The following is a 21,222-nucleotide window of genomic DNA, read 5'->3' as shown; positions in this document are numbered from 1 at the left end:
CCCCTTTTAAAAATTTTTTTTCTGGTACCAGGGATCGAACTTGGGACCTTGCACTTGCAAGGCAGGCGGCTAAATCCCTAGCCCACCCCTTTTAAAGTTTTACTGTGAGACAATCTCCTCTCGCTAAGTTGCCAGGGCTGGGTGAAAATTTGTGAGCTTCCTGCCTCAGCCTTCCCAGTAGCTGGGAATTACAGGCATGCGTCACAGCACCCAACCATCAGTCTTTTTGTCAGGAGTTGCATTTATTTCTACGAAATCTTCAGATGACAGGATGTGGAGACAAGAATATTCTTGTAAAGAATTGGCTTGAAGAGGCTATTTAAAAATCGAATTTGAGGGGCCAGAGATTTAGCTCAGTGGTTCTGCCACCTGCCTCACAAGCACAAGGTCCCGAGTTCGATCCCTGGTACCAAAAAAAAAACCCAAAAAACAAAAAATCGAATTTGATATAGTTCCGTAATACCTCAGAAAGACTTTCTTGGGCAGATAGGTGACTTCTTCAGCCCAGCAGTCTCTGCTTCGGTAGGTTAATATATTTTATCCACCAAGAAAGCCAGGGCCTGTTAGACCAGGATTACAACCCAGATGACCCCTCACCGAGTCAAATAGAGAAGAATGAAGCAGCTCTTCAGAGTGAAGTTGGCTGATTGGACTTCCATTGGCTCCTCTGCCTAGGACCAGTAATCTCTCATGCAGCCCATCTACAATGTGTCCTAGGGGTTTCAGGAACCCTCCCCTGCCTCTACAGCAGCTATGGCGAACCTTTTAGAGCTTTCAGTGATAACAAGAAGCCTGCTGTAGCACGTGTGCCATAGGTTCACCACCACCGCTAGTCTCCCTTTTTGCTACCTTGAATGTTTTTGTACATTGCACACAATCTTGAAAACATAGCTTACAAAGACAGAGATGCTTCCAGTTACTAGGAATTACCAAGAGATCATCCCAGTTACTAGGGAGTTATTTTACTAATACAAACAGAGACCAGGCTTCATACAGCAAAGCATTATCAAAATGCAACTTTCAGGTGTCTCAGACAAAAAATGGCATGGCAGGTACAACAAGTATGCCTGGCTCCCGATGCCACTGCTCCATTACTATGGTGACTCGTGGCCCTCTTGATATCGCTTTGGTTGCTCCTTTTGCCTCTGGGCCTTCTCCATAGTAGGCCGTCCCTGTCCTGCCTTTTATCTTCCCTATGTGTGTCCCCCTGCCCTGTTCTACTCTGGCCATGCACATCTGTTTCACGCTCTAACATCCCAGGAGAGGCTCTTATTGGACCTTAGTCAAATCCATTAAAGTAACATTACTGTGACAGGTCACTCCACAGGCTTCCAGGCAGCCTTTGAGTGGCTGGGTGACATGGGACCTAGGCATAAGAAAGCTCTTTGGTCACCTGCTTGGAAGGGGGCTGTGGTAGAGCAGGCAGTCAGATCTTCATGTGCTGTAGGATGAGGTATGTATTATCACCTATGCTATCAACTCACTCAGAAATGAATTGGGAGGCCAGCAACATGTTGCTGAAACAGCTGTCTATAATTTTTGGATTCAGGAAGAAACATTTAACAATGTTTAAATGAGCCTAACAAATCTCCTGTTATAAGAATGCATGCAAATTCAGTTTTCCAACAGTCCCTACCAAAACAAGAACTTTATGAAAAAAATGTAATTGAAAACAAAAACAAGCCCCAACTACTATTTATTTAAAAACCATTGTTACACTCGAAAACTAATTCACGCAGATGGTATGTTGGGAGCCTGGATTTTCTAGAACCTGAACTTCACCACTGTTTGTATGCAAAGGTTACTGGAATACAATTTCTTTTCTTTTTTTTTTTCTTTGAGACAGTGTCTCGCTATGTAGCCCAGGCCAGCCTCGAACTCGAAGTGATCCTCCTGCTTCAGCCTCCTGAGTGCTGAGATTACGGATGTGTACCACTACACCCAGCTAAACAGAAATAATTTCTGGGGAGCTTTTCCCACTCTCAAGTCTGGGTTATGATATTAATGTTTTCACATACTGTAATAGTTTGTTATTTTTAATGAATATTTTAAATGGCAACATTTATATTAGAGCAACAAATACCAATAAATATAATACACATACAAAAAAAGCTCTTTAGGGTCAAGTTTTTGAGTGTAAAGGGGTGCTGAGACCAAAAAGTTTGAGTACCACTCCTCTCCAGCATACCGCACTTTTCCTATCATATCATTTGCCAACCATCCTGTTCCCCCGGGCTGTGTCTGTCTCGCTGACGCCTGTCACCAGATCCTCATACAGTGCCTGGCGCTTAGTAGGGGCTCAGTAAATATCCGCCGAATCAAAAATGCGGACCTCTTCACTTTTAGCAGGGTGCAATTTCTGGGGTTGGAGAATCTGTTTAGAGAAGCATGCTGTGTCTTTCTAAAAGACAAAGAAATGGAGTCAGTTATACACTAACGCTGGTGTTTACACTGGTATGTTTGCATGTAAGCCTCAAGTCTGAGGCCAGAGCCCCTGCGAATCCTGAGATACAATGCCAGGCAATGGCTGCCCCTACCTCCCTTCCACACAATCGAACTCCAGCCTGAGGAAGGTACCAGATCGATAAAGGAGGGAGGTGAGATCATTAGTTCAATTCATTCATTCGCCCCGCACTAGACACCAGACCCCGTGCCAGGTGCTTAGGCTACCAAAATGAACGAGAGCAGGTGTCTAGCCTAGGATAATCATTTCAAAGTAAGTAAAAGACCCGGTCTCCGCGCAGGGGAGGGGCCTTCGGGCGGAGGAGGTGCGTCGTTTTCTCCCAGCAGGGAAACTGTTCCTGCCCGCCCTACCCACTTTCCCAAAATGGCAGCCGCCGCGACACACGTCCGGCGCCCGCTGCATGGTAATATTCCCACGCCTTCCTTAGGGCCACCGCCAGGGCCAAACCCAGCCTCCTCTATCTGGGACCCGACCAAGCCCAAGACCCTGGGATGTAACGGGTGCCCGTGGGCCGCGACCTGTCACGACGCGGGCATCGGTGGGCGTGGACGCTCGGCAGCAGCGCGCCCCCTAGCGCCCCGCCCTCGGGCCTCGAGGCCGCAGGTCTGCGTCGGCGCCTTTTGACGCCATTTGTGGGCGTGGCGACGCGATCCGCGACGTCGCGACGCGCCGACAATGGTGACTGCGTAAGCCTGAGCGAGGCTTCGTTTTCAAATCTTTTACTGACGTTCCGGCGGGAGCCACAGTCGCCTCAGACACCTCAGACCGGGTCGTCGTCGGCGGCTGCGCGCGTGCGCGCTCCCGCTGCGCCCTGAACCGAGCGGCGGCGCGGAAGCCCGGCGGAGCGAGTCAGGTGGGCGGCGGCGCGGCTGAGGCGGGCGCGTGCGGCCCGCGGACGGGCGGAGCTCGGGGCGGTGCGAGGCGGTGCAGCTGCGACTTCCCTGGGACTGCTGCAGCCCCGCGGGGAGTCGGGCCGGGCGGGGGGCGGCAGGGCGCGAGCAGAGCTCGGCTGACCTCCCTTTCTCTGCTCCCCTTCAGCGTCACCTCGGCCTCTGCGCGTCTGAGCCCTGCTAGGTGGGAAACATGAGCGGCAGCAACTTAAATAAGAACGACGAGTTTGACGAGCAGTTGCGAATGCAAGAATTGTACGGAGACACCAAAGACAGTGATACCGAGAATGATCCCAGTGAGGAAACCGAGTCTTTCGGGCAGCAGGCTGCTGACACCCCCTACGAATGGGACCTGGACAAGAAGGCTTGGTTCCCCAAGGTAAGAGTGGCACAGGCTCCATTGCGGAGCCTTCCACCTGATGGGGCACTCCTTTCACGTTTGCTTTGCTGAGGTCCTTGATCCGAGCCCTCTGGGGTTGGTGTCTTGTTGTTTGTGCAGAACCGATGTGTAAAGGAGCGAAAATCTTCAAGGCGGTGTCTTAAGTTGTTTTCTTCGTGCCTTATTTATTTTTTCTGTGAAGGTCACAGTTTTTCACATTGATGACTGCTTTTTATTGCAAAGGGGAAAAATACCAGATTTAGTAATTTCGTCTCAGTAGCTAAAATTATCCCAGGAGTTCAGATATCTATCTTGTGTACTATGTGCAAAATACAGCTTGTTGATTAAGTAGCTCTTTATATGTCTTGTTATATGTGCTGCCAAAGTGAGCACGATATCTTTGTTGATTTAACTTTCTTTGCATTTTGCTTTACTTTCCTACTAAATGTTGTCCAGGGGCATATATGTTTGAGCCGCATAAACACAGGAATGTGACTAGCGATGCACAAAAGATGAGTGAAAAAGACTTGTGTACGTTTGTTTGGAGTACTTGGAAATTGTTCAGTGTATGATTTTAGTGTGGAGGTAAAATAACTAGTGTTAAACTTGGTTTCGTACACTTCGCGGTAAAAGTACCATGTTAATGTCAGTCTTATAAGAGCATCAGTATCAAAGGATACTAACAGCACACGGACGTGCAGGCCAGTAAAACAAAACATGTCCCCATTGTGTGATTGGACTGTTACTTTAAAAATTCTTTATTTCAACTTTGCTTTCTCATTTTGGATTTATATATATCCCAACCTCTACAAATTCTTAAAATTTACTAGTAACTAACTTCTGTACTGGTAACGCCAGCAGGCAAAGATTTGGTTTCTTCTACCGTCTGAGTACTTTAAACAATAGTTTTATAAGAGAGTAATATCAGGCTCTTATCTTTTTATGTCATTGAAGTCCATACGTCTTCAGACTGAGTTTCAGATTTTTCCTATTTCTATATGTGCCTACGATTTAATTAGTATGATGAGAAAACTACATTTTTCTCATTGTGCAATAATGCCTTTCTCTCAAAACCTGGGGAGACACATGAATTGCACTTGTTCCTAAATAGTTCTGAGACTAAATGATAATGTAATTTAGTTTGTGATAGTTAAATGAACATTTTGTTTTTCAGTTGTAGCCCCACTTTTTTATACACAAAATCAAAGTTGCGTGCTGTGTGCTCTGCATACTCATATTTAAATACTTGGTGTACATACATATTTGTGCATCTATACAATAAAAAAGTGGGTTCTGTAGTTAGATTGTTGGCTTTTGGTTTTTATGCAGTTTTACTGTTCTCTGATACTACTTTTGTTTTATGTATTTGTAGTCTCAGTAAAGTATACTGTAGAGAAGTAGTAATTTATAAGGGAAATAGCTAAAAAAAAAAGTACCAACATCACTTAAAATGATTTAATGCTGTTTCAGCCTTTTGCTTTGATATTCTAAGTAACTATGGCTTATTTTTATCAGTTTATATATAGTTTTCAGTATAAATGAGTATTCTTGCATTTATACTTTAATTATTACAGCTGTTGTCTGTAGAAAATCTCCCGTGTTAAGTTGTATTGCCGAATATGTCGTAACATAACACAATCTAAACTTCTTATGGGCAGAAATTACTGAATTTCTGTGTGTGTGTGCTAACTGTCTTGTGTAGATCACTGAAGATTTCATTGCTACCTACCAGGCTAATTATGGCTTCTGTAGTGATGGTGCATCTAGTTCTACTGCACACGTCCCAGATACCAGTATGAGGACTGCAAAAGATCTTCCACAAGGAAAAACCCCGGAACCCACTGAACCCAGAAAGAAGGGAGAGAAAAGAAAGGGTGAATCAGGCAAGTGGTTCCAGCTTAGAAAATATGAGTGTAGAAAATATGAGTGTGTGGACGTATCGTTAGTTTCTAGAGAAGATAGTAGCTTGGAAGGGATACGAAGATGAATTTTTATTTAAGGTTAGTGTTATTAAGTTAAAATCGAGATATACTGGCCAGCTTTGTTTTCAGATAGGGTCCGAAAACTCTCAAAAGGTTCAAATACTTTGAAATCTAGGTAGTGATTTGAGTTACTTTGGCTTAATCTTCTAAGGGAAGAGGAAAGTTCGTAAAAGTTTCAAGAAAACTGCCACAAAATCAAGATTTAGTAAGGTGACTCTTTTCTTGCAAGCATTTTATTTTTTGATTTCATTTTCAGGATGGTTTCATGTTGAAGAAGACAGAAATACAAATGTTTATGTGTCTGGTATGTATACTTTTTTAAGCAAAGTTAGACTTGGAAATATTTGATGTTGAAATTTTGACAAGTGATTTTTAGTTTTCAGTTTCTCTAAAGCACATTTTTATCAGTGTTGTTTTTGTTGTTGTTTTGGTTCAGCTATTTATGTTACTGATAAATTTGTCTATTATACAACTAAGAAAATTTAAGGGTATATAGTTTTGGACGCCATCTTTTTTGCCTGGTTTAGGTAACCTCTGGCCCTAAAAGGCCCTGAGGTCTAAGCAAAGTATGATCTTAATGTATTTTTGAATTTATAAAAACAGGAATGATAGTCAGTTTTATAGGTGTGAAATTTTTGCCTTCATTTGCCTCTACTCCCCTAAATTGCTGATTTTCAATTATAGAATATTAAGTACTTCTCACCTATATAACTATTTAAAAAATATTTTTGATAATTGCAGGTTTGCCTCCAGACATTACAGTGGATGAATTTATACAGCTCATGTCTAAGTTTGGTATTATTATGAGAGATCCTCAAACAGAAGAATTTAAAGTCAAACTTTACAAAGATAACCAAGGAAATCTTAAAGGAGATGGGCTTTGTTGTTATTTGAAGGTTAGTCATATGGTCACATAGTTTCTTCTATCTTTATTTTTAACTCAGGATCCAGGGGTGTACTCTTTTATAGATGGTAGTCTATGCTCAGAATTATTCAAAACAGGATACAAAGAAAACTGAAATTTCAGATGGTACCTGTGTATATTGCATTGGTAAGGTTACCCACTAAGTATGTGACAGACGTGCTTCTTTTATCTTAAAAAAATTCCCACTGCAAAGATCTTTATCAGTGCATGCAGTCAGTTGAGAAAACATTTAAAAAATCCAACAAAAACAAAAGTCAATGGCATTTTGTTTGTTCATTGAAGTAAATTAGATTAGGGCTTAGCAAACTCAGGCCTATTACTTGTTTTTGTAAATAAATTTGTATTGGAACACAGCCACCCTTGTTCACGCAGGTATTTGTCAGCAGCTGTTATTGTGCTTCCTCTGCAGAGTTGTGTAGTTGCAGCATAGACTTTGAGGTTTGTGGTCCACAAAGCCTAAACTATTCACTGTCTCTTTATAAATAAAAGGACTTTTCTGACCCTTAAATTAATCCATGAATGAGATGATAGCTTATGCTTACTGCTTTAAAATCTTTTTTTTGAAGGGGAGAGGAGAGTGAAAAACCAAAAATTAATAAACAGAAATTTGCAGAACTTTGTATAGTCCTCATACTACAAATTACACAGGGAAAGCTCACTCAGAGCCAAAGGCAGCTATCATTTCTGGAACACCTTCTATCTTAGGAGCGTACTTTCTGCATTGTCTGGTTTGAAAGAAAGGGACATGATGAAGACATGTACATTTGTCGTTGAACCTGAAAATAATTACAAAGTAAAATCACAATTGCAAAGCAGTGCAAACACCACAGATGTGTTGTAAGTATTCATTATTGCAGTGGGATCAGAAGGTGGTAGGGTCAAGCTGACAGCTTTTGCAGAGATAGGTTTTTGACCTGGTTTGTAAACATGATGGGCATAGAACATAAGCATGACCATTTTAGGAAGGTGCTTTTATAATGTTCCAATGTATGGAGATGCAGGTGTTTCACAGGTTCTGCAAGGATTACTAAACATCTGTGAACTGATTTAGGGGATTTGATTGAATTTTTAAGTTTTTAAAGAAAAAAGAATTTTGAGAATCTTCATATGTACAATTTAGAGCCCATAAAGGTACAAGATTGTCAAGCCAGTAAATTGAGTTCCAGAAAAAAATACAGTTAATTGTTCCAGGATTCATATTGGATTGAACAGCTGAGTTTAGTTGTCCTTTTGTGTTTTCCTCAGACTCTCAGATCTTTTGATTCTGTTGAGGGGGAGGCTGATAACTTCCCCCTTTGTGTAAGACTCAGAATCCATAAATGTGTTTAATGTATAAGCTATCAAGTAATTATCTTCCACTTGTCAGTGTATTACAGACTTATTTGGTAAAGCAGATGAAGTCTGGCTATACTATTCCCAATTCCTTGAGTCATCTAATATTTTAAGTAAAAGTATTAATAGGATTTTAAAACTAGCATGAACCTCAGAAAGCTTATGAGTCTGCTTGCCTTACTCTGCAGACGAGAAATTGGGGCTTCACGGGCAAAATTACCTAATAATCTAATTTGATGAATACCAACTATATGCTAGTCCCTCTCCTTCCCATGCATTATTTCATTTAATTTTGTCAGGGGCCCTATGAAGAAAGATATTACTATTCAATTGTTTTTCAGTTCCAGATGAAGAAATTGAGTCTCAGAAAACTTGAGGTTAGCCTGAGTTCACAAAGCTGGTTAGGGACAGCTATTTCAAATGCAAGTTTCTTTTTTTTTTTTTTGCTACCGAGAATCAAACTCGGGACCTTCTGCTTGCGAGGCAGGCGGCGGAACCACTGAGCTAAATCCCTGGCCCATCAAATGCAGATTTCTTAATTTCATTCTAGAATTCCTTATCCCAAAGTAAGTAGTTGTCATTATTTAAAAGCAATGATTCCTTAAGTTTCATTTCAGTGTGTAAATTACTGGTTGTATTTTACTTTATCTTTGTAAAGAGAGAATCTGTGGAACTTGCATTGAAACTTTTGGATGAAGATGAAATTAGAGGCTACAAATTACATGTCGAGGTGGCAAAGTTTCAACTGAAGGGAGAATATGATGCCTCCAAGAAGAAAAAGAAGTGCAAAGACTATAAGAAGAAACTGTCTGTGCAACAAAAGTTTGTAATTTTTTTCCTGTTTAAAAAGTTATATGAGTATACTTTTGTTAATAGCTACCTAGTGCCATCAGATATTTCTACAAATTATTTTAAAAGATTTCATTAGATAGGGATCATCAGTAATCTGTGTGATGGGTTGATTTGGCAGTGGTGGTATTTTTCTCACGTGTTTACAGGGTGCTTAACTTGAGCTAAGAGAAGCCTTCTCATTGGAAAATGTTGAATATCAAATTAGATAAGATCAGGCTTACATACCAGAACCACTAGTTCATTTTCAGTGTGGATTGTAATCAGCTATCCTCGGAGCTAAATTGTATAGCCAAGTTTGTTAGCAGAAATCAGAAATGATAGGATTTATCAATGACTGATGGTGTAATATATATGTAATGTCATCAGGTTTCTGTTCATCCATTTTGTTATTCAACAGACTTTGAAATATGCTAGTTTTTAAAAAGTCATAATGATTCTTTCATCAGAGTGAATTCTGTAATACTTCTAACGTTATTCTTAAGATAAAATGATCATAAAATGTTGAGTTGTGATGTCCCGTAGTTTTTACAAGATTAGTTAATATATCCACACATTTTTATAAGTGGTTGTAGTAAAATCTAAGATTATAACAAAGAACAGATAACTTTTATATATTTTGGTGCAGTTTGTTCTTTATAATGATAACGATGCCTAGAAACTAATTTTTGGCCTCAAAGTACAATCAGCCTTTCATATCCATGGGCACCACATCTAGACTGAGCCCACCATAAATGGAAAATATTTTTAAAAAATTATATCTGTACTAAAGATTCACTTTTGTCCTCCCCTAAACAAAGCCCTGTAAAAGCTACATTTACATTGGATTTATATCATATGAGGTATTATAATTAATCTAGAGGTGATTTAATATACCGTATATGGAAAGATGTTTGTAGGATATATGCAAATACTTCACCTTTTTATACCAGGTACTTGAATGTTTGCAGATTTTGATATCTAGAGAGGGTCCTGGAACATATGCTCCATGAATACAGAGGGATGAATGACTGTCTTCCTAGAGAGTCATAAATATTAAGTAATTAGCAGTTTTTAAGAGTCTCTTTGCAACGTTTTTATGAGTTATTCTGAAAAAAAATATATGCTGAGGAGTTCAGATACACTGGGTTTTCCCCCCCTCCCCAGGACCCAGTGTTTTTATATTTCAGAAGGTTCTGGGAATGGAACTGTGACTGAAATATACATTACTGTTTTAGACTCAAATAGTTATCATTATTAAATACTCTGTAAAACAGTATATTAACAACTCCCTTTCTCACCACCAAGTCTGAAACAATTCAGTTTCTTGTTGCTGTTTCATTGCTTTAGGCAGTTGGATTGGAGACCTGAGAGGAGAGCCGGACCATCCCGAATGCGTCATGAGCGAGTTGTCATCCTCAAAAATATGTTTCACCCCACAGATTTTGAGGTAGGAAATCGTGCCCTAAAGGATAGAGATGCCAATGTCCTTTCTTTCAAAGGTGCCTAAAGTTGCTCTGCCCCATCTTTGCCATCACATTCTAGGTTGTTTGTGTAGTAGGCAAAGAAGGAAAATAGAGGCATGATTGAATTTAAGTTTTGGAATTCCTTTTGTTTCACCCGACATTCTTTTACCATAATTGTATGCTAGGTAAGACTGTTTCATATGCATACTGTGGCCCAAAACACAGCTGCCTGGTATGGGATATTGTTAAAAAATGTCATTATTAAGATTGATGGGAACAGCTTGTGGATTTTGGTGGAAAGATACCGGTTTCACACTTGAAAATGAAAACTTCACTTTCTTCCTAAAGGTTTGATCCTTAAACGTTAGCTTCATGAAATTAAGCCTCTAATGTTTAAATAATGGGGATTGTTTTTCAGGACTTCATTTTTACAAAACGTTTTAGTAGCTATTAGGGCGTTGTAGTACTTAATCTCCATGTAAAGTTTGTAGAACAGCAACTAAAAGTGACTAAAGGAAGAAAATCTACCTACTAAAGTTTAAGGGATATTACCTTGTGTTGCATTCTGCTTCTGCTGTATCTGTGTCTGCTGGTATAGATTGGCACAATCATTAATGGAAAAACTCTGCTTACTACATGAGCACCTTGTTGCTTTTGTGCATGGTTTGTAAATAGTATCAAAATGGCAGTATCATTTTAGTCCACTTAAGAATCCCAAATGGACACTTGAGCTTCCTCTCTCTGAATTGTGATAAGACAGGGTTTATTGTCCACCTGTGGAATCAGTTTTGTAGTCACTTTGTTGAAATAGTTGGTCTATTTATAAAGTTGCTTGATGTCTCAAAGTATACTAGTATAACCTTGTGCTATCCTGTGTGGTAGACTGTAGCCACAATTACTTACTTAAAATTATATAAAATTAAAAATTCAGTTCCTCAGTTGTACTAGCCACCTGTAGCTAGTAGCTGTTGTATTGAATAATACAGACATATAAAGTTTCTGTCATCGCAGAAAGTATTCAACAGTACTGGTATAGCCATAACTCAGTAGAAAGGTTCAACATGAAAGCCTTCTTTCCTTGCACTATTTTGGGGACTGTCGGATTTGACCAAAGACTTATAGGAACCTACAGGACAGATACCAGCATTGAGCTTTTCCATTGAAAACACATGAATTTTCAGTTGGGCTACCAGAAGTCAGATTTAGGGAGGTGAAGTATATTTTTATACCAAATAGTTAACTATACTAGAAGCAGTATACCTAAAAACACTCTGTGATATCAAAATAGTGAAGGATAATATTTTTAATGTAATTTCAGAAGATCTTCAGTTTTCACTTCAAAGCCTTATTTAAAATGCCTTTCCTGCCAAATCTGAATAACAAGAGATAAAGAATCAAATCTCAGATGCAGAGATACATTTCTCTTTGTGTGTAGCAGCACTGTCAAATAGAAAATAGAAATAGAAATACAATGTAAAGCACATGTGTACTCTCAAGTTTTTCTGTAGCCTTAATAAAAATTTAACATGAAACTAATTAGTTTTAATGATGAATTTCATTTAGCCCAGTGTATCTAAAATAGTATAATTTCATTATGTAATGAGCTGGATTATTTTTTTCCTTTGGTACTAGATCTTCAAAATCTGGGCTGCATTTCGCATGTAGAACACACCTCAGTTTGGACTAGCCACATTTCATGTGCTCAGTAACCGCATGTGGTCGGTCAGTGTCTACCAGCTTAGCCAGCATAAGTTCAAATTTGAAAGGCATGAGAAACATGGTTTATTTCTTCCATGGAAAACAAAATACCACCCTGGATAAAATTCTGAGAGTTAACTGCAGAAAGTTGGAATGCATGAAGCTGATTTTAATCTCAGACATATTACTTGCAAAGTCTAGTCTTCAGAAAATTGCTACATGTAACTTAGTTAAAAGAATCTTCCAAATGGAGGGGAATATTATCATTTAGCGTAAGGATACTACACAGCAATGTAATGTATTAGTTTTCTAAGCTGACATAAATGAGATGGAGATCTGGGAAGACTTAGGCTGAGAATCAGTATCTTCTAAGAGGAGAAGAGTGCTGATATGTTGGGATAGAAATAAAGGTGATGCCCTTCTTCCCCGTGCCCTAATAAAATCACACGTAAATCCAAATTTTGGCAAATGTTTAGAAGTGATCCCTATTTACTTTTGATAGAACCTTTATTCCCCTTGATTGTTGACTGTAATAAAATTCTGGGGTGTGCGTAAGATTAATCAAAACAAAGATGCAGCTTTCAGAAAGCGCATTATCCTGTAGGAGTTAACCAAACACACACCACCAGAAGCCACTGTATGAATACCAAGATATTTATGCTTCTCTCCCCACTTTTCTCAGTTCTACTTGTTCTTGTAAAATGAATGGGCTTCTCCAACATTAAATTTTATAAGTGGGGAAATTTAATCTGCCAGCTGTCATTTCAGAAGTCTCAGATTTGTGCAAATGAGTAGGATTTTATATTTTTTATTTTAAATCTGATTTTGATATTTACAAGTTGTTTATTTTAGCTTTTTGAGAGAAATTTAGGGTTAAAGCCACTTCTTGGTAGTTCATTGTAGTTCTTCTTTAGTTGGTGAGAAAACCTGTAAGGAAGATACACCAAATTGTTTCCTAGAAAGTATAAGTTGACATCAATAAAATTCATACATTTGTATTTATTAGTAGTTAAAATTCAAGTTGATAATATTTTTCTGAGCTATTTTTATGTAATGAGACTTAGAAAAGGTTCGTCAGTCCCTACTGGGAATCTTAAATACTTTTGCTATGGGAAGGAGAGTCTACCTGAACTGCAAACCACTAGAAACAGCAATGCTTGAATGTTCTTAATTCCCTTTTTATTTATAAGAAAGCAACTGCAAGAATGTGTTTTACTGTATGCTTAATATTTTGTGTGGTATGTGGTTCTGTTGCAGTATGGCAGGTGAGAAGTCAAACCGAATCCTTGCAAAGTTTACCCTGTGAATTGAAGTAGACTCTTGGAAGTATGCAAAATAATCTTAGCACACTTAGTCAATGAAAAGGACATACCTCTCTCTATTACACAATTTCTGTAAATGAAATCTTTCTACAACACAGCAAAATAAGTATGATTATGATGCCCACACAGAACGGGAATTAGCAGGCTCTGATGAATGTGTGCCACAGGACTTCTACCCAAAGTTTCTGTTTCTTGGGCATTTCGAGTCCCACTTCCCTTTTCCTTTGCCACTGTAGAGCCTTCTGCTGTCTGCCATTTTTGTCCATTTCCTTAGTCTTAGAGTGGGGCAGACATATACTAGTAGTAGTGGCCATAGTAGTCTAACTTCATTTGATTTTGATTTTTCTTTTAATTTTGTAAACCACAGACAAACATAACCAGCCTTAAGTGAAACCTTTCTTTTTTTAATTTGTTGATTTGCCAGCATAAGAAATTTGATTCTTTGAAATTAAAAAGGGGCCAATTCCATTTTAATCATTTTTCTTTGTGCAGGATGATCCATTGGTGCTGAATGAGATCAGAGATGACCTTCGAGTAGAGTGTTCAAAGTTTGGACAAATTAAGAAGCTCCTTCTGTTTGATGTAAGTTGATGATGCAGACAAAAGAATCCTAAAGCAATTAACATGCTTCTTCTAGCTGAATAAGTGATTATCAGACACCATTACACCCTGAATTTTGGATTTAATGTTTTTATACAGTAGGTCTATTTGATGGTAGTTGTCTGTCGGCAGTAATTACATGAACATGGTATACAGGTCAAGGCTTTGATAGATTTGGTACGCCTTACTCATTTCCCTTCATTACTCTAGGGCAGTGGTGACAAACCTATGGCAGCCATGCCACAGCAGGCTGTTTATATCATTGAAAGGTCTAAAAGGTTCACCATCACTGCTCTAGAGTATGTGATCAAGTCAAAGAAAGCAAATGAAAAAATGTATGAGGCTTTATGGTTCCCTATTTGCCCACCTTTTCCTCTGTGTGAATTATTCTCCTTCGTATTTGGAACAGTTGGCAAAAATAGTCTCCTGCGTATTTCCACTTCTTATCCCTCTTTTACTTCTGAAATTGACACAGTAATTAAGTCACCATTTATTGCTGGTATATTACAAGCTACTTTACCTGTTACCTCATTTAATCCTCACAACTCCTCTTGGTAGGTAATGACCTACTCTACCTGCTTCACAGATGAAGAAACTGATACTTTAAGATAGAGTACTTTGCTCGAGGTTCATGGCACTGATAACTGACAGAGCCAGGATTCAAATCCTGGGCAAATCTGACTCAGAGTTTTCACTGTTAACAATTATACTCCCTTGCCTCTCATTAGATATTGTTGTCACCAGAAATGTGTTCAAAGACATTGTGCTTGGTTCTTATAGATAAGGTGAAGCTAAAGAAGCAGCTGACTGCATGTTACTGGCTGGGAACAAAGACTTCATAAAGTCTTTTACTTCACTGTATCTAAGAGACCACTGCTCCTTAACTACTTTATCAAATATGTGTTTTACTTTTAATCTTATTATTCATTCTTGTCTTTCTAGAGGCACCCCGATGGTGTGGCCTCGGTGTCCTTTAGGGATCCAGAGGAAGCTGATCATTGCATTCAAACCCTTGATGGAAGGTGGTTTGGTGGCCGTCAGATCACTGCCCAGCCGTGGGATGGGACTACAGATTATCAGGTAAATTCTGCAATTGTCAGGAGCTCATGAATTATTTCATTACCAGCAAACACTGATCTAGCAGTCCTTCAGAAGTTTTGAATTTCAGTTTGTTTAGTGTAACTATACTTCTTTTAAATAATACTTTGCATTCAGGGGATAAAAAGAAAAATGTTTCAGTCTTTTAGTTGATTAGTCTGAAATTCTGAGATTTGCTCAGAATTGAGATAAGAACACATTAAACCAAAGTGTTTGTCTTCCATTCTATGTTGTACAGAGCTCAAATATTAATTTGATAAGAAATGAGGCATTTCTGCAGTATTGTGCTGTTTGCATTTAATTACATGATAGTTCAGGTCAGCAAGATGTAAAGTTTTGAGAACTGAAAACAGGTAATTGCTTGTGTTTCCTAAGAAAAGCTTCCTAATAAACTCAGGGTACTTTCTTCAGAATTAGAAATACTGAGATTATTGCTTCTTTTTGTCTAAAACTCATTTTAATGGCAGACTATACTTATCCACAGGTGGAGGAGACTGCAAGAGAAAGGGAGGAAAGGCTGAAAGGATGGGAGGCATTCCTCAGTACTCCTGAGGCCAACAGAGGCCTTCGGCGTTCCGATTCTGTCAGTGCTTCAGAAATGGCAGGGCCTTCTAGAATGAGGCATTTTTCAGAGGGCCCAAGCACACTGAAAATGAATGCTCAAGAAGCTGAAACTGGAATGGTATTTGAAGAACCTATTGATGAGAAGAAGTTTGAAAAGACAGAAGATGGAGGAGAATTTGAAGAAGATGCTTATGAAGAAGATACTAAAGAAGGTGAGCTTGAAAAAGAGAGCAAAGATGACTGCCCTGAAAAAGAATCTGAAGAGGGCTGCCCTGAGAGAGAGGCTGGAGGAGACTGCCCTGAAAAGGAGTTTGAAGAGGGTAGTCCTGGAAAAGAATTGAAAAAGAATGGCTCCAAAAGAGAATCTAAGAAGAGACTCAAAAAAGGTGATGAAGAGAGCAGCCTTGCCAACAAGTCTGAAGTTGATGATGCCGACAAGGAGTCCAAAGGGGAGAGCAGCCCCCAAAAAGAATCGGAAGAGGACGACTCTGAGAAAGAATCTGACGAAGACTGCTTGGAAAAACAGTCTGAAAACAGCTCTGAAAACAGCTCTGAAAAAGAATTAGAAGAAAATGGTGTCAAACAAGATTTTGATGAGGATGGCTCTGACAAGGAGTTTCCTGAAAACCTTCTTGACAGAGAGTTAGAAGAAAATGACACAGACAACTCAGAATTTGAAGGCTCCGAAAGAGTGTTAGATATGGAAGACTCCGAGAGAGAGTTTGATGAAGAGTCAGACGAAAAGGATGAAGAGGAAACATATGAAAAGGTTTTTGATGATGAGTCAGATGAGAAAGAGGACGAAGAAGATGTAGATGGAAAATGGCATGAAGATGCCGACGTAAAAGAGGAAGATGACACAGATGAAAAGCTGTTTGAAGACTCCGATGAAAAGGAAGATAAGGAAGATGCAGATGGAAAAGAAGGAGAAGATGTAGATGAAAAGTTGTTCGAAGACGACAACTCCCTTGAGAAGTTTGATGAGGAGGAGAGTTCCATTGAGAAGATATTTGATGATTCTGATGAGAGGGGGACTCTGGAGAATGTGAAGGAAGAGGGGCTACTGTCCACAGGCAGCAGCCTTTTTCTCAGCAGTGATGACGACAGTGATGATGATATCTAATCTCCTAACCTTGCTTTCTAGGGTGAGTTTCCCAACTCCATTTGCCTATGCTTCAGAGTTGTTGCTAGTAGTGTTAAATGAACATGTGCGTAGTGGTAGAATGCCGCCATCAGATTAACGCATCAGTTTTTTCATTGTCTCCTGTTCCTGATGATTTTAAATGTATGTTAATTGGCTGTTCGGTTAAAGCTGTTATAATGCAAATAAACTGGATACTTGTCTTTTTGTCAAACTTGTTAAATGCATGCAGAATAATATTTTTAAAAGTATTCTGATTGAAGTTTGTGATACTCAAAAATAAAAGTTGGTAATGTGCAGAAACTGAAAATTGGATTTGAGTTAAATTTCATTTTATTTGTTTTTTTTTTTCATTTGTTTGTTTTTTAAGACAGAATCTCACTATGTAGTTCAGGCCGGCCTTGAACTCACTGTGTAGCCTATGCTGGCCTCAAACTCGTGGCAATCCTCCTGCCTCGGCTGCCCAAGTGCTGGGATTACAGGTGCTCTGCTCAGCTAAATTTCATTTTAAATAATCCCTTAGAGTCCCCTTATTTCCAATTTGTGTTACAACTTCTGTCCCCATTTCATCACTCTAAACCAGAACATGTTCCTTAACTCATAAAGGAAATTTGCAATTCTTTCAAATTATTTATTGTTTTCTTTCCTACCCTCCTTCCATTAAAACTGACTTAGATATATAAAAATAAACTTCCTGTGGTCCACAACTTCAGTTATTGAAAATATAGAAATGATAATTCTTGCACATACTATTAGCCTCTTTGTGCCCCTTTAGAAGTTGATCAAAGTTACGAGCCCTCCCCCCAGAGAAAGGTATGCATATACATTATATAACTTCCCATGTACACTTTGGGGCAATTCCTGAATCCCTTAAGCACACACTTCATTTTTGTTTGTTTGTTTTAGAGTCTCAGGACCTACTGTTATGCAAAGTTGGATAGTCCAATAAAATGTGGGTCTTTTTTATTGTGCTTTCCATATTCAGTATTGGTGAATTTACTGATGGTGTCGCAGTAGGAAGTTATTCTTATAAATTAGAAGCTTAAACTGAATTGGTGCTGCTCCTCCATTATAGTGTCTGTAAGTGTAATCATTGCCCTGTTCAGACAGCAAAGAGTTGCTATACTTCAAGTCCATTTTTGTTAGAATTTTTTAGTCAGTGTCCAGGATTTCTTAAAATCTTCAGAATTTTTACCAGGTATGAATGATCAAAGGTGAAAAAAGTTATGTAAAGAGAAACTCCAAACCAAAATAGTGTTCCATTGAAAGATAATCATTTAACACTGATACAGTGTTCCATTCAAAGATAATCATTTAACACTGATTTATTGGAGAATTTGGCTTTCTAAATGAAAGAATCCTTTACCTTCTGCACTCAGTGGTTGGGACGCAACTGTACAACATGTTCTACAGCCATGAGAAGGAGGCCATTTCATTCTTTACATTAAAATGTATAATTTTGGAAATCCACAATCTCGACTATATCTAGTGTTTCAGGTATTAACCATTATTTAGTAGTAACTCAAGGTCATTTGGAGATGGGAAATTCATTTCAAGAAGTAGTAAACTCACTCTTTGGGGGGCTGCATTGTTAAAAAGCATTGCCAACCCTGGCAGGTATTTGTGTGTGTGAGTGTGTGTGTGAGAGAGAGGGAGAGAGGTGTTTTGATTATGAGATTGCTGTTCTATATTCTGACCTCTTTCCCCCCTGCTCTTTAATCGGTTGATAACAAATACTTTTTTCATATAAACACTGGAAGTGAAAGTCAAACAGCTGTAAGATGGTAAATAACTTATGAGGTGATAGAAATGAAGCAACAAAGCACTCATACATAGCCATCTGTACTTCATGATCAGGTTTCACTGGTCCTGAAAGTTTTTTGTGAGGTGAGAATATATCCTGTATCAAAAGAAAATAAATGGATGTGGATGCTGAGCACAATAATCCATAACAATTACTTGACAAAATGTCTAAATGTAATGTTCCATAAGGCTTTAAACAAAATGTTCCCTACTACTATATTGCATTCAGCCCAGATGTGTGCACCATCAGTAGCTTCAGGCATGCCTTTGAGTGGCTTGAATGCCTGCTCTCCTGAGTCTGAGTACTTTGAGGAAGAAACATGAAACTTGATGTTAGAGGATAAAAATGATTAATAGTATTTGGCAATATTAATTAAACATTGAAATCGTTACTGCTTCCTAAAAAAAACTGGTAAGGGCAGAATTGAGATAACATTCCAGATATCCCTGTTTTCCTTCCCTTTTCTAGGAGTCATAATGGCTCTCCACAGCCTTGAGGGGCCAACCCAGTCCATTTGGAAACCACTACTTCCTGTTCTGAGTGCAATCTATTTTCCCGATGTAAATTATTTGGTCACTTCTTAGGTGTGGATAGAAAGTGGGAATTAGTTAATATTTGAATTACAGTGGACCCTCAAGTTACTACTGGCCTGACATACGACTAGGGTTACAACCCAAGTTTAGTTTTAACTTACGTCCAGAGTCTTGAGTTATGACCCGAATACTGGCCATTTGTACTTCCAGGTGGACTCAGATACAGACTTAACCCTTAAAGAGTCCTGGAAGGAACATTACAACATCCTTTCCTGTGTGAGGTTAATTCAGAAATCTTGGCCAGTGTCTAAGGACACAGATCTGCCTGTATACAGGAGAGAAACTTTGAAGGCTGTGTAGAGGTGTCTTAAGCCTCCAGTTGACCAACTTGAGTTAAACCAGCCCTCTCAAACGAATTGAGTTTGTAAGTCAAGGGTCCACTGTATGTCTTTTTCAAATGTGAATTTTTTTTAATTTTATTTTTATGATTACACGTTTGCAGTACATAATGTTTAAATCTTGTGTGGAGTTGGTACATGTACATAACACGTCTTAATTCCTTTTTTCATTCCTTTTCTCTTTCCTCCCTCCATGTCTTGGTCTCCTTGGTCCCCTTCACATTTGCAAAAGATGTATCTTCCTATTTCCTATTATCTGTCTTTTATTTTTGCTCTTTATAACTTGAGTTTCTCATGTAAGAGAAACCAGGAGATATTTACTCTTGTGTGCTTGATTTATTTCATTATGGTGCATCCATTTTTCTACAGATGACTTTATGGGCACATCTAGATATAAACCATAACATCATGTACTTGTTAGCTGTTTGTACTTCTTGAAAGTGTCTAATCATTTTACTTGCCCAATTTTTTGATTGAGTCTTTTATTCTCCAAGTTATTGTTTTATTCAAACTAGTTGACAGTTTTCTGTATTACCTGGAAATGTTTACTTTAAAAAAAAGATTCACATATACGACACTCAAAAAATTAGACCCCCCAAAATAAAAGACCCAATCAAAAGATGTACAAGTGAAATGAATAGACACTTCACAAAAGAAGTACAAATGACTAATAAGTACATGATGTTATGGTTTATTTCTAGATATCATGCACTAATAGGTGGTGCTTTTGAGAGGTGAAGTGTATCCAATGGATGAATTAGTCCATTTAAAAAATACTTACTGAGCCTTTATTATGTTCCAGGCATCACTCTAGGCTCTAGAAGTAGTATTGCTGGGTCAATTCCACATATGTTTTGGCTGTCTTGTCTCCATATAGACATTATACCAGCCATTCGAGAAGGATCCCTGCATAACACTTTTATTCCTCACTGTCACACCTGACTTGGCATATTTAGGGCACACACTAGCTCAATGCATACCTGGTAATTGAAGTAACCAAGTTAAATAGTTGCTAGTATAAATATGTTCAATCAATAGTTTAACATTGCTAGTATCTCAGTGTGATAATCTGTATATACCTAAGGTGATATCAAAAGCAATGAAGTGCTGTACAAAATTTAGTTAACGTAATTTATAATTTCTTCAGAATCACCTAAAATCAAAGATCATGTTATTTTAGACAGTATAAAAATACTTTAAGAAAAAAAGGGTCAGCTTGAAAGTCACATATAACTGAGTCTGAACATATTTACATTAAGATGTTGGAGGTTTATTGTTATTAAGACTAATTTCTGTGACAAACCTGGTGTACCATAATCTCCGTATTTTCTTGGCTTCAAATGGGAAATAAAACAAACTAGGAGGATTCCCAACACCAGAGTCAGTGTTACACAATAAAGCATTCTTCTCAGTCATTTCCTCTGATAACTGGTATCTAGGACTTTGACTATTTGTAGCATGTTAGTGATTTTAGAAGCATTTTTACCATTTTTTCTCACATCGGGAACATTTTAGTAAGGGGGATATAAACAAAGGTAGACATGTGAATGAGGTGTAAGAGACAACAAAACATTTCAGCAGTTTTAGTGATCTTTTAAAAAGGGCAAGCAACTTGTTCCTGAAAGAGATTCAATAAGGAGAAAAAAATCTATAAGAATACTGACAAATATTCACAGAGAATTTATAAGACCATCAGGTACACATACATGCTCCCCCTCATTCACTTGAAACTATTGACTTCACTACCTGGTCATCATTCTTGGTGACTTCATTATTGATGTAAAGGATCCTGTTCTAA

At 38.5% G+C, this 21,222-nt stretch overlaps 1 protein-coding gene across 3 annotated transcripts; it reads left to right on the top strand.

Annotated features, from left to right (window-relative positions):
- Nucleotides 1-3,096: 3,096 nt before the first annotated feature.
- On the top strand, nucleotides 3,097-16,999 carry Htatsf1 (HIV-1 Tat specific factor 1). Of its 3 annotated transcripts, none has more exons than XM_004862332.3 (10): nucleotides 3,097-3,317; nucleotides 3,503-3,733; nucleotides 5,436-5,616; nucleotides 5,972-6,019; nucleotides 6,457-6,611; nucleotides 8,631-8,794; nucleotides 10,151-10,250; nucleotides 13,779-13,868; nucleotides 14,829-14,966; nucleotides 15,469-16,999. In XM_004862332.3, the coding sequence occupies exons 2-10, from the start codon at nucleotides 3,548-3,550 to the stop codon at nucleotides 16,669-16,671; spliced, it is 2,265 nt and encodes a 754-aa protein (XP_004862389.2). In that variant the 5' UTR covers nucleotides 3,097-3,317; nucleotides 3,503-3,547; the 3' UTR covers nucleotides 16,672-16,999. The 3 variants fall into 3 exon arrangements, with proteins under 3 accessions (XP_004862389.2, XP_012934154.2, XP_012934153.2); XM_013078700.3 differs by having other exon boundaries at nucleotides 3,099-3,317; nucleotides 5,466-5,616; XM_013078699.3 differs by lacking the exon at nucleotides 3,097-3,317 and having other exon boundaries at nucleotides 3,358-3,733.
- Nucleotides 17,000-21,222: the final 4,223 nt, after the last annotated feature.

Source organism: Heterocephalus glaber, unplaced genomic scaffold (assembly GCF_053883595.1).
Source record: "Heterocephalus glaber isolate CG9 unplaced genomic scaffold, H.glaber_assembly_v1.0 deba00001764, whole genome shotgun sequence".
NCBI classification, from domain to species: domain Eukaryota; kingdom Metazoa; phylum Chordata; class Mammalia; order Rodentia; family Bathyergidae; genus Heterocephalus; species Heterocephalus glaber.
This window is presented reverse-complemented; position numbering and strand designations above follow the sequence as displayed.